The sequence below is a fragment of the Echeneis naucrates genome, chromosome 23, assembly GCF_900963305.1.
Source record: "Echeneis naucrates chromosome 23, fEcheNa1.1, whole genome shotgun sequence".
In the NCBI taxonomy this organism is placed as follows: Eukaryota; Metazoa; Chordata; class Actinopteri; order Carangiformes; family Echeneidae; genus Echeneis; species Echeneis naucrates.
In genome coordinates, this window is record NC_042533.1 from 5,985,412 (window position 1) to 6,012,284 (window position 26,873).

The following is a 26,873-nucleotide window of genomic DNA, read 5'->3' on the forward strand; positions in this document are numbered from 1 at the left end:
TGTTCATAAAGAAAACGGGTGCTCTTGTCTGCACCTGTTCTATAATGAAGGGGCATTTTATAAATCATCTCTCTACTCGTCTGTACTATTCAAATAAGTTGTCTTTCGGGGGACATTAGCTGTGGTAGCATCGTGCCACTTCCCCGTCATTGTAAATAGCTGCACGTATGTGTCACAACATTTCCCGGTCAAGTGGACGTGGGTGTCCATGGGCTGCAAAGGGACGGGAACCATCTTGACAGCTGAGGCCGAAGGCTTCGGTTGTGGTTGTGACAGCGCAGTGGGCGGGGCTTCACCTCAGAGCAGGGGAGAGAGTCCGGTCCTCGGTGAGACTGAGGGGGAGTTAAAGAGAGAAAGGGAGCTGGGATCCTCTTCAGAGAACGGAGTAAGTATTTTTTGGCTTTTATTCTCTCTTCGCCTGTGCGACAAAGTGCAGCAGGATCTGAGCTGTTCCTCGGTGTTTTCGGACGTTGCATAGACCATCGCGATCGGTTAAGTCTTCATTTTTGGATGCAGTGATCAACGAGGGCCAGCCAGTCACTGGTGGGTAGCTCCCTCGGGTAGTTAGCTTTATACCAAGCTAACATCGTTAGCTCGCCTTAAAATTTCAATAGATACTGACATTGGGCGTCTCGTTTTCCAACCCAGGTGTATTAATCAGCCGGGATGCTGCCACGTTTTCTTTTCTTATGATCAATTTACTCAGACATCTGCATTGCCCATGGGCTAAGTTTTTCCACTTGTCAATCTGTTGGAAGTAGCTTTTGTATATTTTCCTTCTTTACAATCAGCATAGGCTAACGCCTGGGAGCTAGTTGGCTAACATTGCACGTTAGCCCGGATCAATATCTTTTAGTATTTAAATTATTATTCATAATAATAAATAACAATATTTTTTAACCATTGCACGCCGCTCGTTACAGCCTCTCGCGGGCAGCACGTTGACGGTGAGACGTGGAGGCGGCTCTCGGGAGTCCGGCTCCGAAATAACGCCAGACTCTTAAAATGTGCGGCTCCGTATCGTTGCTAGAAACTTCCCAAGAAGAAGCGGACCTCTGTTACACTCACGGACAAGTCATTGAACCCGTTTAACAGCTTGCGGACCCCCACCGTGTTGGAGGGATCCGGCCTGGAGCGATCCTCTCCGGCTGTCGGGCTCCACGCACTGCGGCTCCTCATGCTGGGCGACACACACACACACACACACACACACACGCATGTCATTTTGTCGGCTGTCTGTACAGTAAGACACCCGGACGGGGTGAATGGTTGTGCTGAACTCTGTCCTGGACTTGAGCTCTAACATCGAGTCTCTATCTAACCCCTACCACGGAGTTCACCTCTCCGCGGCAGACGCTATTTTGCAACCTGTCTTGTCTTTTAACCCGGATCGACCCATCAAAGCTAAATGTCATAGGAAGCTTAAATTGTCCTCCGCCGTCGGAAAATAACACTTTCTGACCAGCGGGACATCCTAAAGTCTGTCAGGCGAAAGCTCACACCGCATGGCGCTTTAAATTACCAATGCCAGTTACAGCATGGCGGTAATGTCTCGTAATATCTCTTATTTCCGAAACTTTCCAGCTCCTGCGAGCGCGTTGCCACACCGATGTTACACATTTGGCTGTGCAGAGCGACCTGATATAGTTTCACACTCGCCAACATTACGAAGCAAGTTTCCAGGTCTGCAGACTGTGACACTTTGGTGTCTAGTTGAAGGGATCACTGCTTTATCCACTGACACAGCAGCGGGTCTGCTGCAGAGCCAGCAGTGTCTTCCTGTGTTTGATTAGAATATCTCTTCATCCTTCAGTGGATTGGAAAAGCCTACTGTGGTTTTTATCAAAAAATGTATTTGCATACAGAATTTAGCTCGAGTTTAACCCGAAGTACTGGCTGCAGTTTAATGATTTTTTTTTCTGTAGGCATATTACATAATATAATGATATCATATGCATTATGTTTAAGGACATATGTTGCAGAGGATGGCTTAGGTGTAAAGACGGTCTGAGGAATTTAGTGTTAATTAGAATTTACAATATTGGAAAACAGTTTCTGGGTTTAGCAATGAGTTATATTTCATTATAGCTTTTTAGCTCAGCATGTAGAGATTGAGAGTTTGTTTAATGATTCACTTAAACCATCAGTAACACAATCTGTTGCTGTGTCTGAGCCCTTTGAACTCAGACTGTTGCTGTCACTCAAGAATGACAAAAATATCCTTTCTTATTTCTTGCTCTACAGTGCTTTTTCATAATGGCTGGCTATTGACAGTACTTCTTGTCCTGATGAAAGGATATGAGTCAGTAGTTGTTACACTTATTTGGTAAATAGTTCTGGAAAATGGTTATATCTCAGAGGCTAGATCACTTGACCTCCTTGGCTGTGTGTTTCTGGTGGATAGTGTTTTCCCTACTTACATTTTGCAGAAGAACACCCTTTCAAGACAACATCTGTATTCGTCTGGTTTGTGCCGTGCATATTTTGTCCGTTAGGCATTGCTGCACAAAACAGGTGATTATCTGATTTCTGTTTTTGAACATCATAGCCTGCATTTGTGATAGCGTGCAATAGCCACAGCAAAGTAACTGGGTATACAGAGTACACACTCTTCCAGGCACTTATCGCCTCTGTAAGGTCTGTCCCTACTTTATCATGAAGGAGTCCTCCTTACAGCTGCTTCATATCTCCATGCCTTTCATTGTCATATTCACCATGTGAGTCAGTTATGAGCACAGCCTAAAATCACATAAATGTTTTTAATAGCAATATATTGTGTCCTTGCTTTGGTATGTATTTCTCAGTTAAATTTTTGAAAGTGCCTAGTTTATACATTTATTTTACATAGCGATCCCTTGTAGGTCATTAATCTACGGTGACTTTGAGCCTCGTGTAAACCACCATGGAAAGCTAAATATAGTCTGGTTTGGTACCATTTAGTACAATGTATTTAAGTTACTATTTACTTATGATGGACTTCAGCTTATCTTTGTTTTTCTTTGTGGATTATAAGGCCAAGGTTATTCCAAGCAGTGGTTTTAGGTTACAAGAAGTTTGACTCAATCAGTATTACTCATTCATTTAAAGGTTGTCTGACAAAGTAAACAGTGAGAACGAATTGCTAAAATTAATTTGCTGTTTTAAAACATTAGGTCAATGTTAATGATGCCGCTAGAGCCAAGAGATTATATTAAAATAATTTGCTGAACTACACTACAGCAATTTTAGGGTACACACTGAAAAATATCACAAATTAGTCATCAAGGCAGCCAGAACTGCGCTAGAGGGTGATCTACTGTGTGTTTATATTAGTTTTGGCATTTCTGGAAAGTGAATTATGCTTGTGTATCATCATGAAGTTCAAATGAGCTTTTCACAGATATTGGAGCATTGTTCCTAAGTGTATAAAATCTAATCTTATTGCTAGACTTAAGTTGTTTCAGTTTGAAGAAAGCCTGCTTGTGGTGGACCGTGTCCCTTGTGGCATGATGTTTAGTCTGACTGGTGAAATCTTCCACACATCTGAACCATCATTGTAGCAGTTTGATGAAAAATGTAACAACTATTTATCAGGCCTGTGGAGAAAAAACATATATATATATATATATATATATATTTTTTTATTTTTATTTATTTTTTTTTTTTGGCATCTATAAACAAGGTAAGATTTTGTGTTTTCCTGTCAAGGGCCACTGCCGTTACACAGGGCTTAGTCACACTGAATGAGGTTTCACTGACAGAGAAAACAGATGGTTGGTTGGTACACTTCTTGAATTAAGGCAGTCTATGTAAATATCAATCAGCCTGAAATAATAGTCAGAAATTGATTATGCTGCTAAAAGAAAGTCCAGTTTACATGGAATTGATCTGAAAATGCTATCTAACAAAATAATATTTTCTTTGAGGCTTAGTATTTGCTATAAGGCTTCATGTACTCTTATCAACCCCTCTAAATTAGTTTATTATGGCATTGTGTGCATATGTTTCTCTATCACTAATTGCATTCCTTACCACAGGCCATGGTAAAATGAGTTTAATACTGAACTCCACTGCATCCTGAAATTGAAAAGGAAAGCACAGGAAGGTCAGATCGTGGCAGCAAATAGTAGCAGCCGCAGGACCTCAGGCCACTGAGCTGCTATGTAGAAATACATGGAACAAAGCCCACAGAGAGCTTCTCATCTTCAAAGTGGCTTGATGAAAGACGCTTCATTTTGAAATATTTTCCATCCTATGGAAATGACAGACTTTATAAGGGCTAAATAAAGCCATCCCTTCTGGTTTTCTTGCCACTGCATGTAAATCATTAGTCAAACATGCAGTTTTATTATTGATACAGAAAAAGGATGGCGCTCACAGTGATTTAGTTAGTTGAATGTAATTTTTATGAGAAAACAAATAATTTTTTCGAGTTTGAATAAGACTATTTAGATTCAATTATACTTAAACAACCATATAGCTTTTCAGTACTCAGCAGTGCATGAAAATCCTTGTCAGGCAAATAAGAAGTAAATGATTACACCATCCGCACAGATGTGATAATGATGAGTAGTTGAAATGATGAATGATCTGAACTTTGTGTGAAATGCGTTCCTTGATTTTGAAAAGTAAAAGTTAGTGATGGTTGCTTGAATTGGGCTCACCACTAAAAATCCCCCTTAACTTCGGCCTCAATTACAAATAATAATAATAAAAATACATACAAAATGGCATCATAATAAACAGATATAAATGATCCAACTGTCCTGATAGTATCCTTTTGATCCTCATGATCTCTTTCTTTATTATTCGCCACACGATCAAAATGAGAATGGGTTCTCTTCATTTTAGGGCTCACCACATGCCCGTCCATACGTGTGGTAAGAAGCACCGAAGAGGAAAAGTATGTTGATGGTGACACCTCTGACACGCTCTTATGTATTGGCAGCCTGACAGTAATTTAGGTACCCGTATGTGGGGGTGAAGAAGCACTCTCAGTTACGAGCTATGTAGCACAAGGAGGGCTGGGTGTCTCTGCTTTGTACCCTCCACATTTACATGGCCTGACCCAGTTCAGCAGTGGCTAACAGTGGGGGGAGGGGCAGTCTGGGGGAAGCTAAAAATACCACCCCTCACATTAGGCAGCTCCATTGCAGAGGGATCCCTAGAATTGCTATCCTTGACTTGCATCGAGTTGTTGGCACGTAGAGGTGTGCAAACTGCCAGAGGGTTTCCTTAGCGTGGAAACAAAGACATGAGTATGTTTCTGAGATGGCCACTGTTGTCCTCTCCACCTATTTCCACCAACAGCCCTACTGGGTAGATGATTTAGTGTGCATCTAATGTGTGATAGCAGCCTTAAATAGCTTGGGTGGAGAAGAGACTTGTGACTAGCAAGTCTCTTGAGTCCTTGTGTAAAACCGGCACATATTTATGCTGAGCTATGGTTTTGCTGTGACTGTCCGCAAAGGGTTAACCTTTGCCTCTATCATTCAACCATGCCAGCTGTTGGCTTGGAGATCCAATCACAATGATTTTCCACTGTTGTGACATGTGACCTGCTTCGCAACCCGAAACTGTCGCAGCATAGCAAATGTTGGCACTTTCTTCGGCCTGGTGTTGTTGCTGCTCGTGGGAGTGTGAATGTGGGAGAGGGCTCATGAAGTAAGACATAGAGGCAGGGAAATGGAGAGGGCAGAAAATTACATCCATTACCAAAGGCTGCTGTGCATGTGGTGCATGTGGTGCAAGCAAGTCAAATAACTACTGTTAAGTGTTTTAAGGTCCATTTACACATTTCAAAAGCTTTTGTCAGGTGCTATGTAGAAATTATTTTTAGCCATGAGAAACTCATAACCTTTGACTAGCCTGATGGCTAAAGCTGGAGTCATAAATTGTATATTTTGAACAGGCCAGATGTTATAGTGAAATGACCTCCATATCATTGCTACTATCTTTTATCATATATCTCTGTGATATTTAAATCCCAAATCTGATTAAGAGATAAATACACATCTCAGATGATTTTTTTAAATTGAAAATTGAAATTACTTTAGTCAATATTACATTATTATGAATTGTAATCTTTGGAATCTCATACTGCAGTATTAAAACATTGATCACTAATGTTGAATCCTATTATAAATCAGAAAGGTAACATACTACTTAGTCTCTGGGTGTTATCAAGGTGATGCAAAACTGAATAAAGTTCCTTCGGCTACAGCAAAAAATCAAATTTTTCACATTTCTAATGTGTGCTACATTGTGAGTGCCTTTGAGTCTCATAGAGTTGAACCTCAGGCAGAAATTTATGAGGATTTCGTTCAAGAATATGCCTGAATGTGAACTTTCTCATAAAGATGGAAAGTAATGTAAATAATGTGATGGTAATTGAAATAATATGATTTTATTAATTAAACAAAACAATATGACTTGTCCGTAAAACTCAAATAATTGCAAGATTATGTTAACATGCACCAAAAATCTCTCATCTGTGGTCAGTACGAGTTGAAATGAAATGTGTTTCTTCCTCAATATAGAAATTTCTGCGATCTCTCTCACCTCGGTAATACACCCGGATCTGCAATTATGCTGTGTAATAAATAATAAATTCTGTCCTGTTTTCCATGGCAGATGGCTCCAAATAGAATCTCAACATGTGACAGAATAGTTTCCAAGAATCTCAATGGAATAAGCTGCAAGCTTTCATTTGTGCAGTGAGCAATAATAAAGGCTGCATTTTTTTTGTCCTTGTGCATCTGTGTCTCAGTTTCAAGGTCTTGACATATTTTTGAGTTTCCATGTCAGTTTGCATTTTATGTTTATAGTCTTCTTTGCTTAAAAGACATATTAATGTTTTTGCTCCAAAATGTTTTGACAGTTGTAGTTGGGAAGTGAGTAAAACCCAGCCGAGAAATAACTGTAGCATTTTTCCAGGAAAGGAAAACACATCCCACTCTGTTGTTCACTGCTGCTCTGTTTTATGTATGAGGTTCTCTTCAACACACATTTAAGCTTTGCTATTCACCTGAAAGTACAGTATAGTGTTTCATAAATTGTTTCGGACTAGTAATCATGTCCATCTTGGGGACTCTTTCAAATAAACCCAATCTGACATGAATGACTCACCCTCATTGTGTTAGGTTGATTAAAGCTGAATGGACAGCAGCCTCTGATTAGAATGGACTCCCCCCATGTAGAGCACTGTGGAGCTCCTTGATGCCACAGATAGTATTAATTAGATAAAACAGGAGGTTTTTCCCCTAAGTAGTCAGGCAGTTGGTGCAAGTTTACCATGTTGGCCTACAAGTTTCACTTCAGGGAAGCTTGTGGTTTGTTTTCTGACTCTGACACTCAATAGATGTGGGTTGCTATACTTCACATGTTGTTTTTCTTTGTGATGTTTGACTTCAGTGTATAAAAGCTGTCATTTTCATTCAGTATTTGAAAGTACTGAACGTTACCAAACTGTGGAATGAGTCCACTGATAGCAAGTTGACCTTCTGTGCAGAGAGGGTACATTTCAAAGTGGATTAGTAAGTAGTTGCACGGTGGTGGTGTTGAATTTTATCACTGTGTCTAAGCAATGTTCTCCAGTAAAATTGTAGCCTGTGGTTTACAGAGCTCACAAGTGTTTAAGGTGGACAGATAGGTTACCATCCACAGCCCAGCAAACAGATTACGTCTAGTGTTTAAACTTGTGTCTTATGTGCAGTAAAAGGAATACAACTAAACATAGTGAATCAGCTCAAACCTAGCAAACACAATGTGATGCAGCCCTTAACTGTGAAATTGTTATACAAAGCATTAAGTATGTGTTAAGAGTAGATACTATTGCAGAGGAAAGCAGCTTGTAGTTGAGCGATAATTGAAGTAATGTTCCATTCTGTTCACATATTCTGACTGGGAAGCAGAGTGTATTTTACCAGGCAAGAATTATGTCCAGATGAGAAATAATTATTATTTTAGTTCAACTGAAGTACAGCTAATCAAAATCTGTTAGCAGTTTTGCTGATTATTTTGCAACCTGCCTTAGCCACCAAGTGGATTTATCTAAGGGCCTCTGTTTCCTCTAATGCATCAGGGAAATGTTTCAGCAAACATGTCTGTGTTGTAACAGAGAAGGAAAGCATGTTTAACCTGCTGTACAAAGAATTTGAAATCACAATTGCTATATCCACAGTAGAATGTGCACCAGTAATGTGTTAATACAGTTCAAGAAAGATGATCACACATGATAGTTCAGTGGGAGGGGGGGTATCTGTATGTACAAAAATGAGCCGATCTTTAACTTTTAACAGTTTTTTGTTTGCTTATCTATTCCAGATCTTCATGCATGGTGATCTCCGGCTCTGTGGGTGATCCTCAGTCACCATGAACGACTAGGAACTCAGGTCTCCAAGGGAAATGGCTCATTTTGTAATATCCCTGCCCCGCTACCTGGCTTATGACTTCTGCTTCCTGTGAAGGGCCTGTCAACTGTTTATGGGAACTACTACTGTGTATGCACTCTTAAGGATTTAAGCTTTTCCTGTTATTTTTTATTTTTTATTTTTTTGTGAGGGGGGGCCTTTTCTTGCCTTTTTTCTTTTTTAACCCCCCGCTGTTAAGCCAAAGTAACAACGCTTTTGTGGCAAGACAATGGCAAACAACTCATACAGCGGGGTGAAGAACTCCATGGTGGAGGCCAATCACGATGGAGATTTTGGCTGCACGCTCAAAGAACTGCGCTCCCTTATGGAACTGAGGGGTGCCGAGGCACTTAACCAAATTGGAGAATCTTATGGGGATATTCAAGGACTCTGCAACCGATTAAAATCGTCACCTATAGATGGTAGAGTAATGTTTCCACTACACTCATCTTGACAACTGATGTTAAATTGGATCAAGTGCAGGATGTTTTCATTACAGGGCTAGTAGCGAGTGTTTGTTGGAATGCTAATGTGGTGCACACATAGTTTAGGAGGCGTGTCATCGGTCGTGTTATCCACATTGTGGATACCTTGACATCACTTCCTTGGAAAACTCATATGCCAGACAGGTGGCCAGGCTGGCTGGCTCTGACCCGGGCCGGTCCTGCTCTATTTCAAGGCCAGTGGATATGTCCCTCACACCCTCTCTCTCCCTTTTCACCTCTGTGTGTGTGTGTGTGTGTAGGCTTCAGACACACCAGCTGTCTCCCTGGGCACTGCACCAGGCTGCAGGCAGGTCCATGTCCCACATGTGGCAGACAAAACAGGAGGCTTTAAGGCTGGGTAGTAATGAGTTAGGAGAAGGAGTGAGTTCATTTCTGAATAGCTCTTATCCATTACTGTTTTGCCACAACCATCACTGTAAAGGTGCTAATAGTTACGAAAAAATGTCAGTTATACTACAAAATAACCCATGTGGCTGTAGTGGTAGACTGAACCACACGCTTCTTTTTTTTTTTTTTGTTGAAACACTACTTTTTTCCTCTCTGTCTCAGCTTGTCTCTCTATAGACAGTCTGCCTAATCGCCAGTATGACCTTGACTGAACTCTTATGGGAGGGGATTTTCAGTTTGATCCCAGATTAAAACGGCACCACATATTCACTGTAGCAGCAACAATCCTCTACATGCAGTGTCTCAAGTCAAAAATTTGCTAACCAAAAGGAATGCCATAAATACCATTCGATGCTACAGCATTGCAGGATATTCAGGAACCGCTCCTCTACCATTTAATTCTTGACCTTTCATGAAATGACAGTGTGGGCTGTGTGTAAAAATCACTGCAGTCTTTCATGCTGCTTTCATTGTCAAATGAAACATGCAGGCCATCAGGCTTTTGGCTGAGCTGTGAAGAAAGTGCTGAATTGGAATTTGTCATTCGGGAGAACGTGAGCTGTCTAAACATGCATGTGACTGTGTGAAGTTGGTGAACACAGAAGACTGTCATATTTGTAGAATGAGTGACACAGGTTGTTTCATAAGTGTTTCATTTTGAAAAAAGAAAAGGCGGCTAGTTTAGGACCTTTAACTTTTCTGCAGTCTTCATTGAAAAGCACAAAGAAATCTCAACACAACATTGGTTTCTCCTCAACGGTGTGAATAGATATTGTTTTTGAAATTCTATCTACTTTCAAACAAGGCTTACAATTTCTGAGCCTGAGAACAAATAGTTTCAGGATTTCAATTACAAACAAATCTTTGGATTAACAAAGACGCTTTTTACCAAAGTTGTAGAAATGTTTGCTCATAGTCTTCCACTTATTTTCAACTGCGCTACTCTGATGAGCTTGACTTGGTTTCCCCTCACAGCAGGTGCTGTCCCACTCGGTATGCCACCACTGAGTTTTTATACTTCCAATCAGCTCATTTGTCATTGGTTTGGGAAATTAAGCCATCAATCAAGATTATGTGAGCTCGACAATTGAAAAGGGGTTTCTAATTAGTTGCTCATTTTTCAAACTTCTTAAGAAAATCCTTTGCTAATCCTCCACATTTCCGAGGTTTTTTTCCTTTTTTCCCGACCAAAGAAGTTAGACTTGAACGTTCTTGTTTTAGCCATACATTAATGTACCACCTTAACTAGACTTTGAAAAGTGAGGCATAGCCCGTTTGGATTAGGCTAAATGCAATATAGCATGGCACCACCACTGCTATTTTCCATGCAACAATATAAGTCTGAATACCTCTAAGCTCTCTAATTCATTTAGATTTCAGTTGATTAGGCTGTGATTCCATTTCATTTTAGTATTGAACATGATTAAGCCATATTTGAAAGGGGTTAATTATGCTTATTATGCAATGTTCTTTCAAAACTCAGACAATGAACTCTGCCAAAAGCTTATTCAAATATTACACTTGTCTGTTTATTTAAACCAATAATTCAGTTGCCTTCCTGCAGTCTAATGAAATTAAGGTGAGGGCTGAAGAAGATTAATCACAGCTAGAAACCAAAGTAAAAAAAACAAACAAACTTATTTTTAAGACTAGTTCTGTGCTGTATGTGCACTCTGTTTCCACAGTGTTGCAAAGTGTGATGACCAATACCTGAAGCTCTGGCACACGGCCACGGCTTGTTTGTATGAGTTCATTTCCTCTGCATACAGGATGTTTATTCTCTTGCTAAACAGGGTGAAAAAGGTACAAGTTAAGTCTCAGTTTTCCCCTTTGGACTCTGTTTATCTCCCTTTTTTAATCACATACTCACATACACATATAAATCACTAGCACTGAGTAGCACTGAAAGGAAACTTCAACATGTCTTTAAAGATTAAAGTCAGTTTGCTCATCGTGGGAAACACTATTTAGATTGTATTAGACTAGTTATTGGAGCATTTACAAGCCTGAGGAAATAACAAACCTTGGTTTGTGCATGATTACACATTTTAACTCGAAGCATGCCTCATGTACATGAGATATGTCATTTGAGAGAAGGTGCATTATGGGAAATGTTGGGTGCCAGTTTTGGGGGTGTTAATGATCGACCCAAATTAGGTTGTCGAAAGTGACAGACAACTGTGTCTCCAGATTCAAAGGAAGTGATGCAGCCGAATGGATTGTTCTTATGTTTCAGAGTCTTACATGAAGAGTCAAGACATTTGAGCCTCTGCTGCATCATCTTTTTTTTGTGTGTGTTAGTCTCATCATTTCCTATGAGATGTGTCAGAGCAGCATTGGAGTATTGTTATAACTAAAGTCGCATCCTTTTACAACACTTTCTCGTTGTATATCAAAGCTCAGGGTCAGGTGTTTCTTTTTTTTGGGCACCCTAATCAGATGATGATCAAATGCAATATGGGGTTTGATCAACAGGAGTGTCCATACATGGCCAGGGAATTAAAAATATACAGGAGCTGAACTCACACTGTACTATGAATATTTCAAGACAGTCCAACTCCCACAGCAACATTTCTCTACTCCATATTTGATCCTCCCATTGCTCTGCATAATGAGACTTATCAAATGTGCAAGGCCACTTTGAATATTATTTACAGTGTTCCTCTATTTTTCTTTTTCACTGTTATTTCCTGATGATTGCTATTTTGCTTGAGTCAAATATTTGGGTTCCAGCCCATTGATCTAATCGACTGTGGGCTGAGAAGCCTCTTCAATTAGATTGCAATTCAAAGTTTGACAGGCTCTCTGCAACTGTCATTCCCGACACCACGCTGCCTCATTCAGCGGGAAGGGTCAGGGTGTTAAATGATAGCTTGCTCTGTGACTTGGGGGGTGAGCACAGCTTGAATTCATGTCTGAATTCAAAATGATGTGCTTAAGAAGGGCTTTTGCCAGTGAGTGAATGCAGCACATTGGCAGAGCCTGCTCCTATTTGTGAAGCTGTAAAGGGGGAAATGGAAAGTTACTCTGTGGAAAGGTAACAGTTAAAGCTTGATTTGAATTATTTCTGCCACTTATGGGCAACTGATGATGGATGACACTCTGCGCATATTTAAACTCCACTCTCTCCACTTGTTATTCACACACTCAAACCTAATTCTCCAATATAACCTGTCAGGTAGAAACTGATTGTCTTTAGCAATCCTCCCAGAATTCCTGAGATGGGTGCTGCTGTGAGATTCACAGCAGTATACGGAAACACATGCACTATATTCTGTGATGAAACTGCATGATAATCTCAATTTCTCACTGCTTTTTGGGGAGTGGAATGATCATGCTATAATAACGAGGAGTCAGCACCGCTCTTCCATTCGTTAAGCAAAGCCCTGCTCATTACCACAGAATCTGCTTATGTGCAACAATGCCCAAAATGCCCTGATCTCTTGGAAATGAGAGCGAAGTTTAAAAAACAACCATGGGGATTACTTTTGCATGTTATAGCCACCAAGTCACTTTCTTAAAATATTAGGAAAGTTAAAGTCATGGCAACTAAAAGTGACCGTACTCTATACATGGCTCACTCAGAGTGAAGGCTTACCTTGACCCCTACTCAATGGCTAAAATGACAGTACTAGACGGGGTCAGCTGGGGACAAGAATCTAAGTTAAATGGTTAATGATTAGCTGCTTGACTTGAGACACGCTGTGGGTGCTAAAATGATGTGAAGAGCCAAGGCCAACCTATTCTGTTTGTGTATCCAGTGGAGGGAGGGCATGATGATCATCCTCTGTCACTTGTATTCATTGCCCCAGAGCAAAGAGAAAATGTGTGTAAAATTGAATAGGGTATTAGCTGTCAGCATGTTTTCATTAGAGGCATAGAGAATCAAAACAGATGGTGAGGGCCAATGGTGGAGCAGCACCAGGCAATGCAGAATAAAGCCCATAGCTTTTTATTTATTTATTTTACTTTATTTTATTTCATAAAAATTTTCACGATGCAGTATGTTCATTTTCGTTGTTCTTCTTGACTCTCTTTCAAAAAGATATGTTAGTATTTGGTTGATATGCCAATTGACTATGTATCAAGGGATGCATAATTATTATCCTGTTTAAAGTACACTAGAATGTGTCTGATGCGAGAAACAAGCACGACTGTACTCAGTGTGCACCAATCTCTCTTCATTTTAAAAATGTATTGAAACGATTCAGGAGTGAAGTGCAGTCCTATTGTAGCTGATGTGTAATTTAATCATGGCCATACAATGAGAATCAGCAGTGACAAAGCAGTTTGGATTGGCTGCAAATATGTAATTCATTTTGTTCAGTTGATCTTTTGGCCCTCATTTCCTCTGTTTTCTGACGTGATATTAAATAATAAAAACGATCAGCAGTTGCAGCCCAACAATTATTGTATAATCAAATTCTCTTTGTTAGTGTAGTGACTTTTTTTGGGGGGGGCGGGTTAGGGCTGTTTTTGGGGAGGTTGTTACCAGAAAAACCATCTTCAATGAGGAATAAATCATCTACATGCAGTAATGTGGGGAATAAATATTTAAATTTGTCAGATGCTTGACAAAGAGTTGTGAAGAGGAACCTTAGGGGTTTCCCCTCATAGTACAGGCTGACTGGAGAATCAGTTTCAGATTCAATAGACGTGATTACGCAAATAGTCGTGCAACAATGCACCTAAAATCCCTGGCAACTGCTGTTGATTGGGGACAGGGAGCCATTAAAATAATAACCTCACTGTGTCTGTAATTCAAAGGTTTAAAGTTGCATTATATCTTACTCACTGAAGCAACAACACAGCTGCCATTATGTTATGTCTGATTGCCCTTTTTCAGTACTGAGTATTACAGTTATTATTGGTACCATTTAATTAACTGTGAGCTGGAAAATTAAACAACGCTGTGGTATAGAAGAAGAAAGCATAATCACCATACTGAGGCAATGCGTTGATGTTTATTTCATGACATGGCAGGGAAACTAGTGGAATCTATTAAATTCTCTTTATAAATCCATCTTTCTCACTTTGCCAGAAATGATCAAAATCCACCTGTAGCCTCCATCATCAGCGTTCCCTTTGTCACAGTCACATGAGATGTCTCATTCCCAGTTGAACAATGTACCTCTTTCCCCATCCTGTTGCCACTATACAGATTCATTATCCAAATGCTCCCTGATGTGCTTTATGTTGTATCTCTAGATTGCGCGTGTGTGTTCCTGTCTTTCTTTCTCTCTGTCCGTAAAATGACCTTACTAATTCTTTTCCCCACTAAGATGCTGCTTTTCCCAGTGCAGCTTCTCTTCCGGCATCAGTAGCTCCAATCTTTCATAGTCTCAGCCCTTTGCACCATCACCCCGACCCCCACCCACCTCCCATCTGCCTGTCAGTAGCAGTTTCACACAGTCACACAGACCCCCAATTCTGCTCCACCTACACTCTGCCCCCCCCAACACACACAAACATACACACACAGCTCCATCCACTTTGTACCCCCACCCACACAAAGTCAGTCGGCATGAATAGAGCTGAAAAACTGTCAGGCATCATCAAATGTGCGAAGGCCCTTTTGAATATATGACTGCCTTGAATGTGCAGCCATTTAAAAGGGTGGCTGCAGAATGCTCTCTGTGCACATGGATGAATGGGTCTCAGGCCAGCCAGACATGTAATGTGTCAGAGAGATGACTCTATACTAGGACAGTAGTGTGCACAGACACCTGTGAGTCGAAAGCTGATTCAACCTCTTCAGTCATTCAGTCATTGTATTTAAAAAAGGCAGTTTACGGGATTAGCTCTGACCTCTGTTCTCACATTCTCTGGCATGCTTGAAAGCGGTGAAAATGTTGACATGCCCACAGAATGTGTGTCATTGTTGTCCAGCGGTGTTGACTCCACAGCGTTTTGTCTGAAATGCTGATTCCTTTTGGGGATTGTGTATTTTTTTTAGTGGCCCACTGACAATTCACTGACTTGAATTTTGAGAGCAGCTCTCCTTCTGTGACTGGATGTGCACATGTCCATGTCCATCTGTCTCACATTACGTGTCAGGTTTCTATTTTTGAAATGGACATGCATTATCTATTGTTTAAATTCAACAATGAATTTGAATGAAAAATCTTACAAATGAGATTCTTTTGTCCTCTGTTTCCCTCCCTAGGTCTAAGTGGACAACCTGCAGACATCGAGAAACGGAAAACAGTGTTTGGGCAAAATTTTATACCACCCAAAAAGCCCAAAACTTTTTTACAGTTAGTATGGGAGGCGCTACAGGATGTCACACTGATTATCCTAGAAGTGGCAGCCATAGTTTCACTAGGCCTTTCTTTTTATAAACCTCCAGATGCCAAAAGAGAAAGTAAGAACTTCATTATGATTTCAAATGCTTTTTGTTGTTATTGCTGTTGTTTTTTGATTTTGTTGCTGTTGTTGTTGTTGTTGTTGTTGTTGTTAATGTGAACGGATTTTGGTCAATTTATATTGAAGTATAATTTGAATAGTTCGGTCCTGGATAACATAGTTTACTTAAAAAAAGAAAAAAAAAAATATTTCTGACAATTTTATTTTGTCAGTTTATTTCATGCAAAAATCTATGTAAACATGTTTTTTCTCTTAGAGTTTATCTCTCAGTTTGGACATTTCAATGTGCCTGAAAGAACGGAGAATGTGATAAGGCAGGGAGAACTCTTCATGTTAAGATTTGCGCCTGTCCCTCTGCAGACTGTGGAAGGGCTGCTGGAGGTGTGGAGGATGAAAACGAGGCGGAAGCGGGCTGGATCGAGGGAGCTGCAATTCTCTTGTCCGTCATCTGCGTTGTGCTGGTGACGGCGTTCAATGACTGGAGTAAAGAGAAGCAGTTTAGGGGCCTCCAGAGCCGCATCGAGCAGGAACAGAAATTCACTGTTGTCCGTGGAGGACAAGTTATCCAAATTCCTGTGGCTGAGATTGTGGTTGGAGATATTGCACAAGTAAAATATGGTAAGAAGAGAGTTACAACTGAGGTTGTTTAATTTCTTTGGAAAATATATAAATCTATCATTTAAGAATACACCAGATTCCTTCACAAATGCAAGCACGCTTTTTTTTTGTTCCTATAAATTAAAGATGCTTTTTGTCTGCGTGTGTCTCAGGTGACCTTTTGCCTGCCGACGGAGTCCTCATCCAAGGCAACGACCTGAAGATCGATGAGAGCTCACTCACAGGGGAGTCGGACCATGTCAAGAAAACACAAGAAAAAGATCCAATGCTGTTATCAGGTAACATGAAGCTTCAGTCTTACGTTAAATTTTATTTTTTATTTTATTATTATTATTTTATTTTCAACAATGAGATGCAATATGAGAACTGATCATGAGCTTATTTTCTAAAATAAATCAGAGATATTCAAGCAAAATCATGCATATATTACCTGTGTTCGATGCATGAACTGAAATGCAGGAACTTTGCCAGTGTAGTTTTTTTTAATACTCAGCATGCTCCATTGTAGACCAACCTCTTATGTTCCATTTATAAGCCTCATAAATGTGCTTAATATTTGATTTTCTCCAGTATTCCTCATTCAATATGAAAATAAAGACTTTACTTAAATCCTCTCAGAACAATTGAAGCCACTGTTCATTGTAGCGCACAGCTTCTGCTTTGCTTTTAAAGATAAGCCAATGTCGTGGTGTAAATTTGCATGGCTTTAGCGACAGACTGGATTAGAACTGAAAGTGAACTGATGTCCCTATTCCGCTGCTCAGTGTAATCAATTATCAGCCATAAAACACTTCCCGGATATGAAGCTCTAATAGTTTGAGTTTCGCTGTGGAGACACTATGTGTGCACAAAGCCTTTTCAGCTCTGAGGCTCTGCTGTCAGATAGTTTTGTCTTCACTGCTCTGCTCAGTTCCCCAGAAGAAGTGTGCAGGGATTCAAGAGAAACACTTAGTTTTGTTCATCTGTCTCTCTGTTGGCGCACCTCCAACAGAGTGGAGTGTTCATTGCTCCTCCACTGCTTTTAGATTCCCCTCAGCACAGACTGTATCCCTTCTGCCATTACTCTCACGGATGAAAAGAAAGCATTCTGTAATTAACAAAGACTTAAAAGAACTTTCTACATTTTTTTCTTTTCTGTCTCTCTCTTTTTGCTCTGACTGCAGCTTATTTTCTCTTGTTACTTGCCTTTTCTGTTCAAACGATTTCCCATATGTCCTGAGAGGGATAGTCACCCTGGGATATTAAACTCGAGAGAAACCCTATGAGATTTCCATTAATGCAACCAGACTGACAATTGGCTTTTGATTAAAGGCTGCTGATTAAAGGTTTGCAGGGTATTTGCATCTTCCCTCTTTTTGCTTGCAAGTGTGCCATTCCTTTTGTATTTATTGCCCGCGTTTGAAAACCTGCATTTATTTTCCCTTCATGTGTGTAGCTGAACATACCACTTGAAGGTCTGGCTAAACCACCTTCTGAGTAAGCAAAGGAATCTAGCTCAACATTCAGAACCAAAATAAAAAAAGTCAAAGGAACAAATAAGTTACAAATGCCATGGTGAAAGTAGAGCCTGAAAAAGACTATATGGGAATTTGGAGGCAAAGTGAAATAGAGCATGAATATTTTAGTGAAGTTGCACACTTTGTTTTCCTTGCCTTGTTTATTGACTCACATTTTATTTTCCTCCTCTGTCTAAAGGCACCCATGTAATGGAAGGCTCAGGGAAAATGGTGGTCACTGCTGTTGGTGTCAACTCTCAAACTGGAATTATCTTCACTTTACTTGGGGGCGGTGAGGACGACGATGACGAAGAAGATGAAAAGAAAAAGGAAAAGGAGGAGAAGAAGAAACAGAAAAAAAGTTGGTTTTCCTCCCTTCTTATTTTCCTCCATATTCCTATGAATATTAATCACTCCAACACTGTTAGACATGTTTGCACATTAGCATCTGGCAGACAGATTCCTTTACCTTCCTTTGAGATTTTTATGTGCTGAAAGCAAACAGAGCTGAGCGCGGGCTGAAAAGTGAAGTTAGTGGCAGAGGTGGCTGCATGATAAGAACACAGATTAGACTACTTATGCAAGTTAGGGGTTCCTCTAAAGGAGCTTGCAACATATTCAATGTCCAGAGCTGCATTTTAAGAGGCTCTGTTGTTACTTGTAAATTGGGCTGCACTTAGCAATTATTTATATTACTCATCATCTGCAATATTTTACTCAATTCTTTTAATCTATTTGAAGATATTGTATCTAATAGTTTTTGTCTTCAGATGACCAACAATCAAATGTCACAGATCTCAAAGAATAAATAATAATACTAATAATAATATAATAATAAAAACATCTGAAAGCAAAAAATAGTTTATCAATTGCACAGTAACCTGGATGTTTTTATTTATTTAGCACTACTCACGCTGATGTATTTCTCCACAGACAAAAAGCAGGAAAGCTCAGTGGAAAATCGGAAGAAAGGTGAGCTGCTTCTCCACACACAAGCTAACACATACAGCCATTGCACCTACCTTTACATATTTAGCTTCCCATTGTGTTTAACAGCACCCAATGGAGCGTAAGGCATCAATCCATTAATAATTGGCTAATTGCGGCTAATAATTGCGGAAGGTATGCATGTTTTAGCATGACCCCATGTCAGAAGATACTTTGAACGGGATGTTCTTGCCTGTCCATTGTACGGTCTGACCCTCCCTTCTGAATCTCTCTCCTTTTTTCTCGTCCTTCCCTGGCACGTTATGCTTTGAGCAGCAGGTGCTACTGAATCCAGTTATAGCGATTAGTGATGAGGAGATTAAAGCCATGCAACAATTCTGGTGCCAGAACATCTGCTTTCCCACCCAACTCTCTTTGACTCTCCCTCAGGCCCCCACAATTCGATTTCTATTGACAGCCCAATCTGAACTATTCAGGGTCAAACTGTAAGACTTGCACTGGTGCAATTTCAGACTAACAACAATGGTAACGGGGCTGTTTGGGGGTAACTCGGCCAGCTAGGAAGGCTTGTAGTCCTCCTGGGACACCATGATCAGCAGTGCTTGGGTCTGTGGCCACAACTCTGGCACTAGTCCCTGGTGCGCAGATTCCCTCTGCCTGCCAGGAATCAACAGTAATCCTTTAGACTGAGATTACACAGGCCATGTAAGTGCAGAACAAGCCACAGTCCACAGCAGCTGCAGCAGCCCAGTGAAAATGCTTTCCCTGCTGCATACGTTCACACACACTGCCATGCCACAGTCCGTACCACAGGAGAGAGAACTTTTGGCTTTGACAAATTAGCCACGACTTCAGAAATTACACAATACCCACACAATGAATGCTAATAATATTAACAAACGTTAACTGAGATGTGTCAGTGTCCCTGTAGCAGCAGCAGTAAAATCAGTCCCCCGCAGAACTAATGATTTTATCATGGTGAGTGACACGACAGAGACCAGCTCCTGCTGCTTTGCCATTAGTGGCTTTGTGTCTCCAAGGTTACCTGGTTAGATGTTGGCTTAGGATTCCTGTCAGTTCTGCAGGCGAGGAAGGAGGTGGTGGGGGGTCCTGAGGGACGTTAAGGATGAGATGAATGAGATTGAATAAGACAACTGCTGCGTTTTTTTTTTGTTTTTTTTTTTTTTTTTTTTCCCCCCCAAGAAGGAGGTGATTCCTCAGACAGATCCTGGTGCTGCTGGCTGGTTAACCTGTTCTTTGAATCTCTAAGTGGAAGGATGGTAATTACACTTCCAAATCTTTCAGCTAATTACTGTGTAGTCAGATCGGATCCCTGCAAACATAATAACCGTCACATTTGCTAAGATCCAAATATTAAGAAATTACTCAGATATTGAGAGTAATAAGACATCTTTGCTTTTAATGGGTTACCTTGAATGATTACTCCACTTGACATATTTACACGATTCAGTAGTTTTGTCATATTGCTGAGAAGCAATTTGCTGTGACTTGTTACCTGTTTTAATTAGTTAAGTAATGTGGAGATAAGTCCAGTCGAAACCTGTTATCAATGTACTTTGCGGCGCTTCACATTTTTCCTCACATAACCTACCAACTTAAAGTGGATAAGAAAAAAAATATTTTTAGCTGTTGAATATTAAAGATTAAATAATTTCAAAGTGGCATGGGCCAAGTTTGTTTGTTATTTTACCATACACTTCATTGATAGGCCTGTGCTGAGGTTGAGAATAGGTTTTTATTTCTCGATTTGGGAATGTGGGCAGGGAAGTTTTATGTTTTCCGTGGTGCCTGATTGAAGAAAGCAGCTCTTGTTTCTTTGGATTATGCTGACTGGTTGAACTGCTAAGTGGTTTGAACGGAAATCCTTCAGTGTGTGCTCATTAAATGTGCGTGCTGCACTTGAAACCAGTATAATGTCCCTTACTGCGGTGTAACTAGCATCAGATCATTCACCAGCAATTTCTTCTTCCCTTCACTGTAGCTAAAGCACAATATGGTGCTGCAATGGAAATGCAGCCTTTGAACAGTGATGAGGGAGCTGATGCGGAGGAAAAGAAGAAAGCCAACCTTCCAAAGAAAGAGAAGTCTGTTCTCCAGGGAAAACTGACCAAACTAGCTGTACAAATTGGCAAAGCTGGTGAGTTGGACAAAAACAGCTGAATGTGACTCTGATTTTATATTTTTTACTTTTTTCTATATTATAAGCTTTTAATGTTTTCTATTCGGAATTGTGGCAGATGATATTCATGAGATCCCCTTTCTTCCTCTTCTCCCTCATTTTCTTCAGGACTGGTTATGTCAGCCATCACTGTTATTATCCTGGTGGTGCTGTTTGTAGTAGACACCTTCTGGATCCAGAATCTGCCCTGGGACAAGGCCTGCACACCCATCTACATTCAGTTCTTTGTAAAATTCTTCATTATTGGCGTCACTGTTCTGGTGGTTGCTGTTCCTGAAGGGCTGCCGCTTGCTGTAACAATCTCCCTGGCATATTCTGTCAAGGTAAAGTCTGATAGCCAAGTGACCTGTGCCCAGTGCAGACCAGCTTACACTTTAGCCTATTAAAACTAGCAGGCCACGCTGTTAAGTCAAGGAGACTTGGCTAACTGATACCCTAAAGCCAAGCAATGATCTCCTCTGCTGAAGCCGTTCGCCAACAGAGGGTTTTATCCTATCAAGGAGCTATTAATTTCAGCCATATAACCTTTGCACACATTTCAGTGTAATTATCCTCAGCACAGAACATGTAGAGTTGGATTTCTGCTACGTGCAGTGCTTTATTCTAGCTCCCTTTAATCATTTGGTACATTGTTTTCTTTTTTTCCTACAGAAAATGATGAAAGATAACAACCTGGTGCGTCACTTGGACGCCTGTGAGACCATGGGCAACGCTACAGCCATCTGCTCGGACAAGACTGGTACCCTCACAATGAACCGTATGACTGTGGTGCAGGCTTACATTGCTGAAAAGCACTACAAACAAGTCCCTGAACCAGAGAGCATCCCCTCCTCCACTTTAGACATCCTGATTCTGGGTATTGCAGTCAACTGCGCATATACTACCAAGATTATGGTAGGCTGTGATTTTAAAATATACCATGTATCACATGTTTTGTTATGCATTAGGTTTTATTAAATGATTCACCTGTCAATTTTTCCTCAGCCTCCAGAGAAAGAAGGGGGCTTGCCACGGCAAGTGGGTAACAAGACCGAATGTGCCTTGCTTGGCTTTTCCTCTGACCTGAAGCGTGACTACCAGGCCATAAGGACTGAGATCCCTGAAGAAAAATTATATAAAGTGTACACCTTCAACTCAGTGCGCAAGTCCATGAGCACTGTGTTGAAGATGGCTGATGGCAGCTATCGTATGTTCAGCAAAGGAGCCTCTGAAATACTCTTAAAAAAGTGAGAAAGCAGTCTTTCATCTTTATTTGAATGTACTGTGGTTTTGTTTGTTTTCTATGTTTGATTGTGTGGTTGGTTGTGGTTCTCTGTATTTTTTTTGAGGTGTGATCAGTCTTGTCCATATACATGAAAGGTTACTCTGTAGGTTTTTTACTTGCTCCAGCTGGCCAGACTTGCAGTAAATGATATGCGTATTGGCTTAAGCAGCTAAGAAGTTCAAGTGCATCCCACCCAAGCCCCTTACTTTGCGACTTAAAAACAGGGGCTGAGAAAATGAGCCGGTAACAACTCTGTAAGCCTCTTAACCAAGCAGGCTTCTTTTTAACCCACGGACGGCTTAGTGTGACTTCTTACTACTGCAGCTCACCATTCAAATGCTTTGTCTTCCCCTCTTCCTTCATCCTTCATCTCATCTAAATTATATGCTCTCTTCTTATAATTCTGTACCCATCTCCCTCATCCACATTTCTCTGTCTCTAAATGTTTTTCTGCCTCTGGATATTTTCACTCCTACACTCCACCCTCATGTCTCGTTCTTCTCTAAATATATATACATATGAATATATCCCCTTTTGCCCCTTTCAGGTGCTATAAAATCCTGACGGCAAATGGTGAGCCCAAGGTGTTTCGCCCACGAGACAGAGATGACGTGGTAAAGAAAGTGATTGAGCCCATGGCCTCAGAGGGCCTGAGGACCATCTGCCTTGCATACAGAGATTTCCCTGCCTCTGAGGGGGAGCCTGACTGGGACAATGAAAATGACATCCTCAGCGGACTGACCTGTATCTGTGTGGTGGGCATCGAAGACCCTGTGAGACCAGAGGTTAGCAGCTACACATGAAGGAGATAAACAGAATCAACCTGTTGTTACATAACAATTGTTGACTTAATTGAAACCGCTAGAGAAAATTTGATTTCATAAACAAAATTGAGTTGTGTGTCTTGGAATATTTTCAGGGGAACCACTCATACTGGAAGTACAGCTTGCTTGTGGGCACATTTATATCAATAATAAATTTAGACATAAAAGGGGAACACTTGTGACTGTGTTCTCTGGAAGACATTCCTTACTTGCCTGCTCATATGAAAAGTAGCAGAAATGGGTTTTGTCAGTAGTGAAAAAAGAAAGCTGCAGAGATCAGTCCCCAGACCTTTTTCCCACCACTGCACAGATGACTAGTCACAGCATGAAGTGGCTGACCATGTCAGATTTAGAGTTCGTGCAAAGTTACAGAAATGGCTAGACATAATCCCCAGGTCAGGCAAAGGCTCTGAAACTCTGATTGCCTGAGAAGCACCTCTGAAGAACAATACTGTAAAAGGAGTTGGTTGATATATCAATATGGTTAAAGTATGAGGGATGTTGTAAACAACCATACGGCGAAGATCAAGTATAAATTTGCACATAATTGCTTTGAGACCATCATGACAGCCTCCTATGCATTTGGCTTCTCTCGCTCTTGTGTTGTTCACACTGACTGTGTCTGCTGCATCACTGCTGGCTCTGTGTTTCTCCTTAGTTAGTGTTGACTTTTGTTTACCCTCATTCTGATCAGGCAAACACAGAACACTTCACCTGTTAATATAATGGCACAATGATTTTAGCCTGCATTGGCTTTCTGCCATGACCACGTATATTTTACATCTGTCAGATTCAGTCGCAACGCTGAATTATAGTCAGTTTTATGTGATCACTATTAACAGATGTTTTTCCTGTTGGTATTTGCTCTCAACTGCACACAGAAGAATAACAATCACCAAGCTGCTAGAATTTTTATGTTCCCAAGGTTTAAATCATGCATTTATAAAGTGCTTTAGAGGAAATTTCTAAACTTTTAGATATATGGTGAAATCCAATATAGCTCAAAATATTCAAAAATTTTTGTCGCCCAGCTCTGTATGGTGTGTGAAAGGGTTTTAATAAAAGAAGGAAGACTCCACCACTCAGCTTCTATATAAATGCTAACCTAATCAAAACCTGAGAGCTGTGTATAGCTGTCAGGTTTGATACTAATACTAATGAAAACTTCACAGCCACAGAATTGCTTGTTTCATTGAACTTTAATTTTGACATCCGAAGTCATAGGCAAAAGCAACATGCATTTCCTCTCTCACTGCGTTTCCTCTTTCCCGCAGGTTCCAGACGCTATCAGGAAATGCCAACGTGCTGGCATCACAGTGCGCATGGTGACCGGGGACAATATTAATACAGCTCGAGCCATCGCCAGCAAGTGCGGCATCCTACAGCCCGGAGATGACTTCCTCTGCCTGGAGGGCAAAGAGTTCAACCGAAGGATACGCAATGAAAAAGGAGAGGTGGGCCACAGCACAACACTGAACCTCTAAGACAGTTGCAGATGTACTGTTGGGATTCTATTAGGTTCTGTCTCATGTTTCCAGATTGAACAAGAGCGTATTGACAAGATCTGGCCCAAACTACGAGTACTGGCTCGCTCATCACCCACAGATAAACACACCTTAGTGAAAGGTAGTGTTGTTTTTTTCTGGGTTGTGTGAAGAACGTTATGATGTCCCTGGTTTGTTTGTGTTTACGCTTTAGAGGTTTGATTTTCAAATATTCATGTTTTGCTATTCTAGGTATCATTGACAGCACCGTGATAGAACAGAGACAAGTAGTGGCAGTCACAGGAGATGGTACAAATGATGGTCCTGCCTTGAAGAAAGCTGATGTTGGTTTTGCCATGGTGAGTTTTTCTCTGTTTAAAGGTCTAATGATTCAGATTTCACAGCTCATTTCATACGTATGCAATTTCCTGAGTCAGAAGGAAGCCAGAACTCTTCATTTGTTAACTAGGCCAAAACACTTGAAAAATATGTAGAAGCATAATGATGTCCAACATGTTGTGGCTCGATACACATCCTTGATCATCATCTTTTTGTCTCCAGGGTATCGCTGGCACAGATGTAGCCAAGGAGGCATCTGACATCATCCTGACTGATGACAACTTTTCCAGCATCGTTAAGGCCGTCATGTGGGGACGCAACGTCTACGACAGCATTTCCAAGTTCCTCCAGTTTCAGCTGACGGTCAATGTGGTGGCTGTCATCGTAGCATTCACAGGCGCCTGCATCACGCAGGTTAGCACCATCAGTCTTTTTTCCATGGATGATTTAAAAAAAAAGCAGCAGCAGCAGCAGTTTGTCTCAGTCACAGGTTTTCCTGTAAAGTGGAAAAAGGGGTCTGATATTTTTAAATTTCTTCCTTCATTAGGAATTATAAGCACATTTGAAATAACTTAATGATTTTTTTATGTCTTTTGAACATGACATGAATTATGTTCTACAGCCTAATAGAGTGATTTAAATGTCTCAAACAAAATTGTGCCAATTTATTTTAAATATTTAAAGTATTTCTCCGGCTCAATTGTCTCTTTTTGTGAAATGCCTTCTGATTCATTTTGTAACATCTTGGACTCTGGGGATTTTTTTTCTTAAACACATCACTCATCATTGCTCATGCTCACAGCTTATAAACGAAAAAATAATTTCTTCATGTCAACCGTAATTTATATGACACGTAGGATTTTCTGAAAATGTGACTGAATTCGATCTCTTTGGATCACCAGGACTCTCCACTGAAAGCAGTACAGATGTTATGGGTCAACCTGATCATGGACACCTTTGCATCACTTGCTCTGGCCACAGAGCCCCCCACAGAAGCCCTGCTGCTAAGGAAACCATATGGTCGCAACAAGCCTCTCATCTCCCGTACCATGATGAAGAACATCTTGGGTCAGGGAGTCTACCAACTAGTGATCATCTTTTCTTTGCTTTTTGCTGGTAAGAAATTTTAGTCATGTTTTTGGACACAATGGACTTTCTTTGTCGGTGAAATCCATCCAGTTATCTGAACAAATTTTCTCTCACTGTCTGCAGGTGAGAAACTTTTTGACATTGACAGCGGCAGGAACACACCCCTCCACGCCCCACCTTCTGAACACTACACCATTGTCTTCAATACATTTGTAATGATGCAGCTTTTCAATGAGATCAATGCCCGGAAGATCCACGGTGAAAGGAATGTGTTTGATGGCATCTTCAACAACCTTATCTTCTGTAGTATTGTCTTTGGTACCTTCATTATTCAGGTAAAATCGACTGCAGAGTTCAGTTGAGTTTTTCTGCGACTGTGCTCATGACTCATACATGAAAAGAAATTATCTGTCCCATTTAAACCTGGAAATATCAAATCTAAAGGTTTGCACTCTAATTAATTCCACCTCTCTTCCTGCTCTGCCAGATTATCATAGTGCAGTTTGGAGGGAAGCCATTCAGCTGCGTCGCTCTGACCATCGACCAGTGGCTTTGGTGCACTTTCCTCGGCTTTGGCTCTCTACTATGGGGACAGGTATGATGAGAAAGTACAGCTGAGTTCCCCATAGTTGGTGCAGTTCCAAAAATGTGGGATAACACTGCCCCCCTGTGTTGGAATGGATGTAGGTGTCTCGTTGTGGTTGAGGATGTATCAGTAAACTGTAAGGGGTTAGAAACTTTAAGAAGTCTTGTTTTATTAGCAACGTCAGTCCCTTGGTTCCTTCCTTTTGAGCATTGTCACAAATTATGCGGTTTTTTATAGTTTAGGACTAAAAAAAATGCAGAATAGATATTTGGAGTGATTTTTGTGAGAGAAGTTTTAGATTCCGCTGTATTAGTCATACCAAACCAGAAGTGTCCAACACTGTATTAAGTTTATTCATTGGCTATTTAATTAATAC

At 40.6% G+C, this 26,873-nt stretch overlaps 1 protein-coding gene across 2 annotated transcripts in view; it reads left to right on the forward strand.

The window, feature by feature from the left end:
• Window positions 1-314: 314 nt before the first annotated feature.
• atp2b1a (ATPase plasma membrane Ca2+ transporting 1a) overlaps window positions 315-26,873 on the forward strand; it is a 31,884-nt gene continuing 5,325 nt past the window's right edge. For both annotated transcript variants that reach the window (XM_029494778.1, XM_029494779.1), the window contains exons 1-19: window positions 315-385; window positions 8,305-8,812; window positions 15,450-15,647; window positions 16,010-16,267; window positions 16,420-16,545; window positions 17,963-18,124; window positions 18,697-18,735; window positions 20,714-20,869; window positions 21,020-21,234; window positions 21,563-21,805; window positions 21,896-22,137; window positions 22,723-22,960; window positions 24,274-24,453; window positions 24,538-24,625; window positions 24,736-24,842; window positions 25,045-25,236; window positions 25,725-25,938; window positions 26,035-26,246; window positions 26,399-26,506. In XM_029494778.1, coding sequence (XP_029350638.1) covers window positions 8,620-8,812; window positions 15,450-15,647; window positions 16,010-16,267; window positions 16,420-16,545; window positions 17,963-18,124; window positions 18,697-18,735; window positions 20,714-20,869; window positions 21,020-21,234; window positions 21,563-21,805; window positions 21,896-22,137; window positions 22,723-22,960; window positions 24,274-24,453; window positions 24,538-24,625; window positions 24,736-24,842; window positions 25,045-25,236; window positions 25,725-25,938; window positions 26,035-26,246; window positions 26,399-26,506 — 3,171 coding nt within the window. In that variant the 5' untranslated portion in view covers window positions 315-385; window positions 8,305-8,619. The remainder of the gene's footprint in view (window positions 386-8,304; window positions 8,813-15,449; window positions 15,648-16,009; window positions 16,268-16,419; window positions 16,546-17,962; window positions 18,125-18,696; window positions 18,736-20,713; window positions 20,870-21,019; window positions 21,235-21,562; window positions 21,806-21,895; window positions 22,138-22,722; window positions 22,961-24,273; window positions 24,454-24,537; window positions 24,626-24,735; window positions 24,843-25,044; window positions 25,237-25,724; window positions 25,939-26,034; window positions 26,247-26,398; window positions 26,507-26,873) is intronic.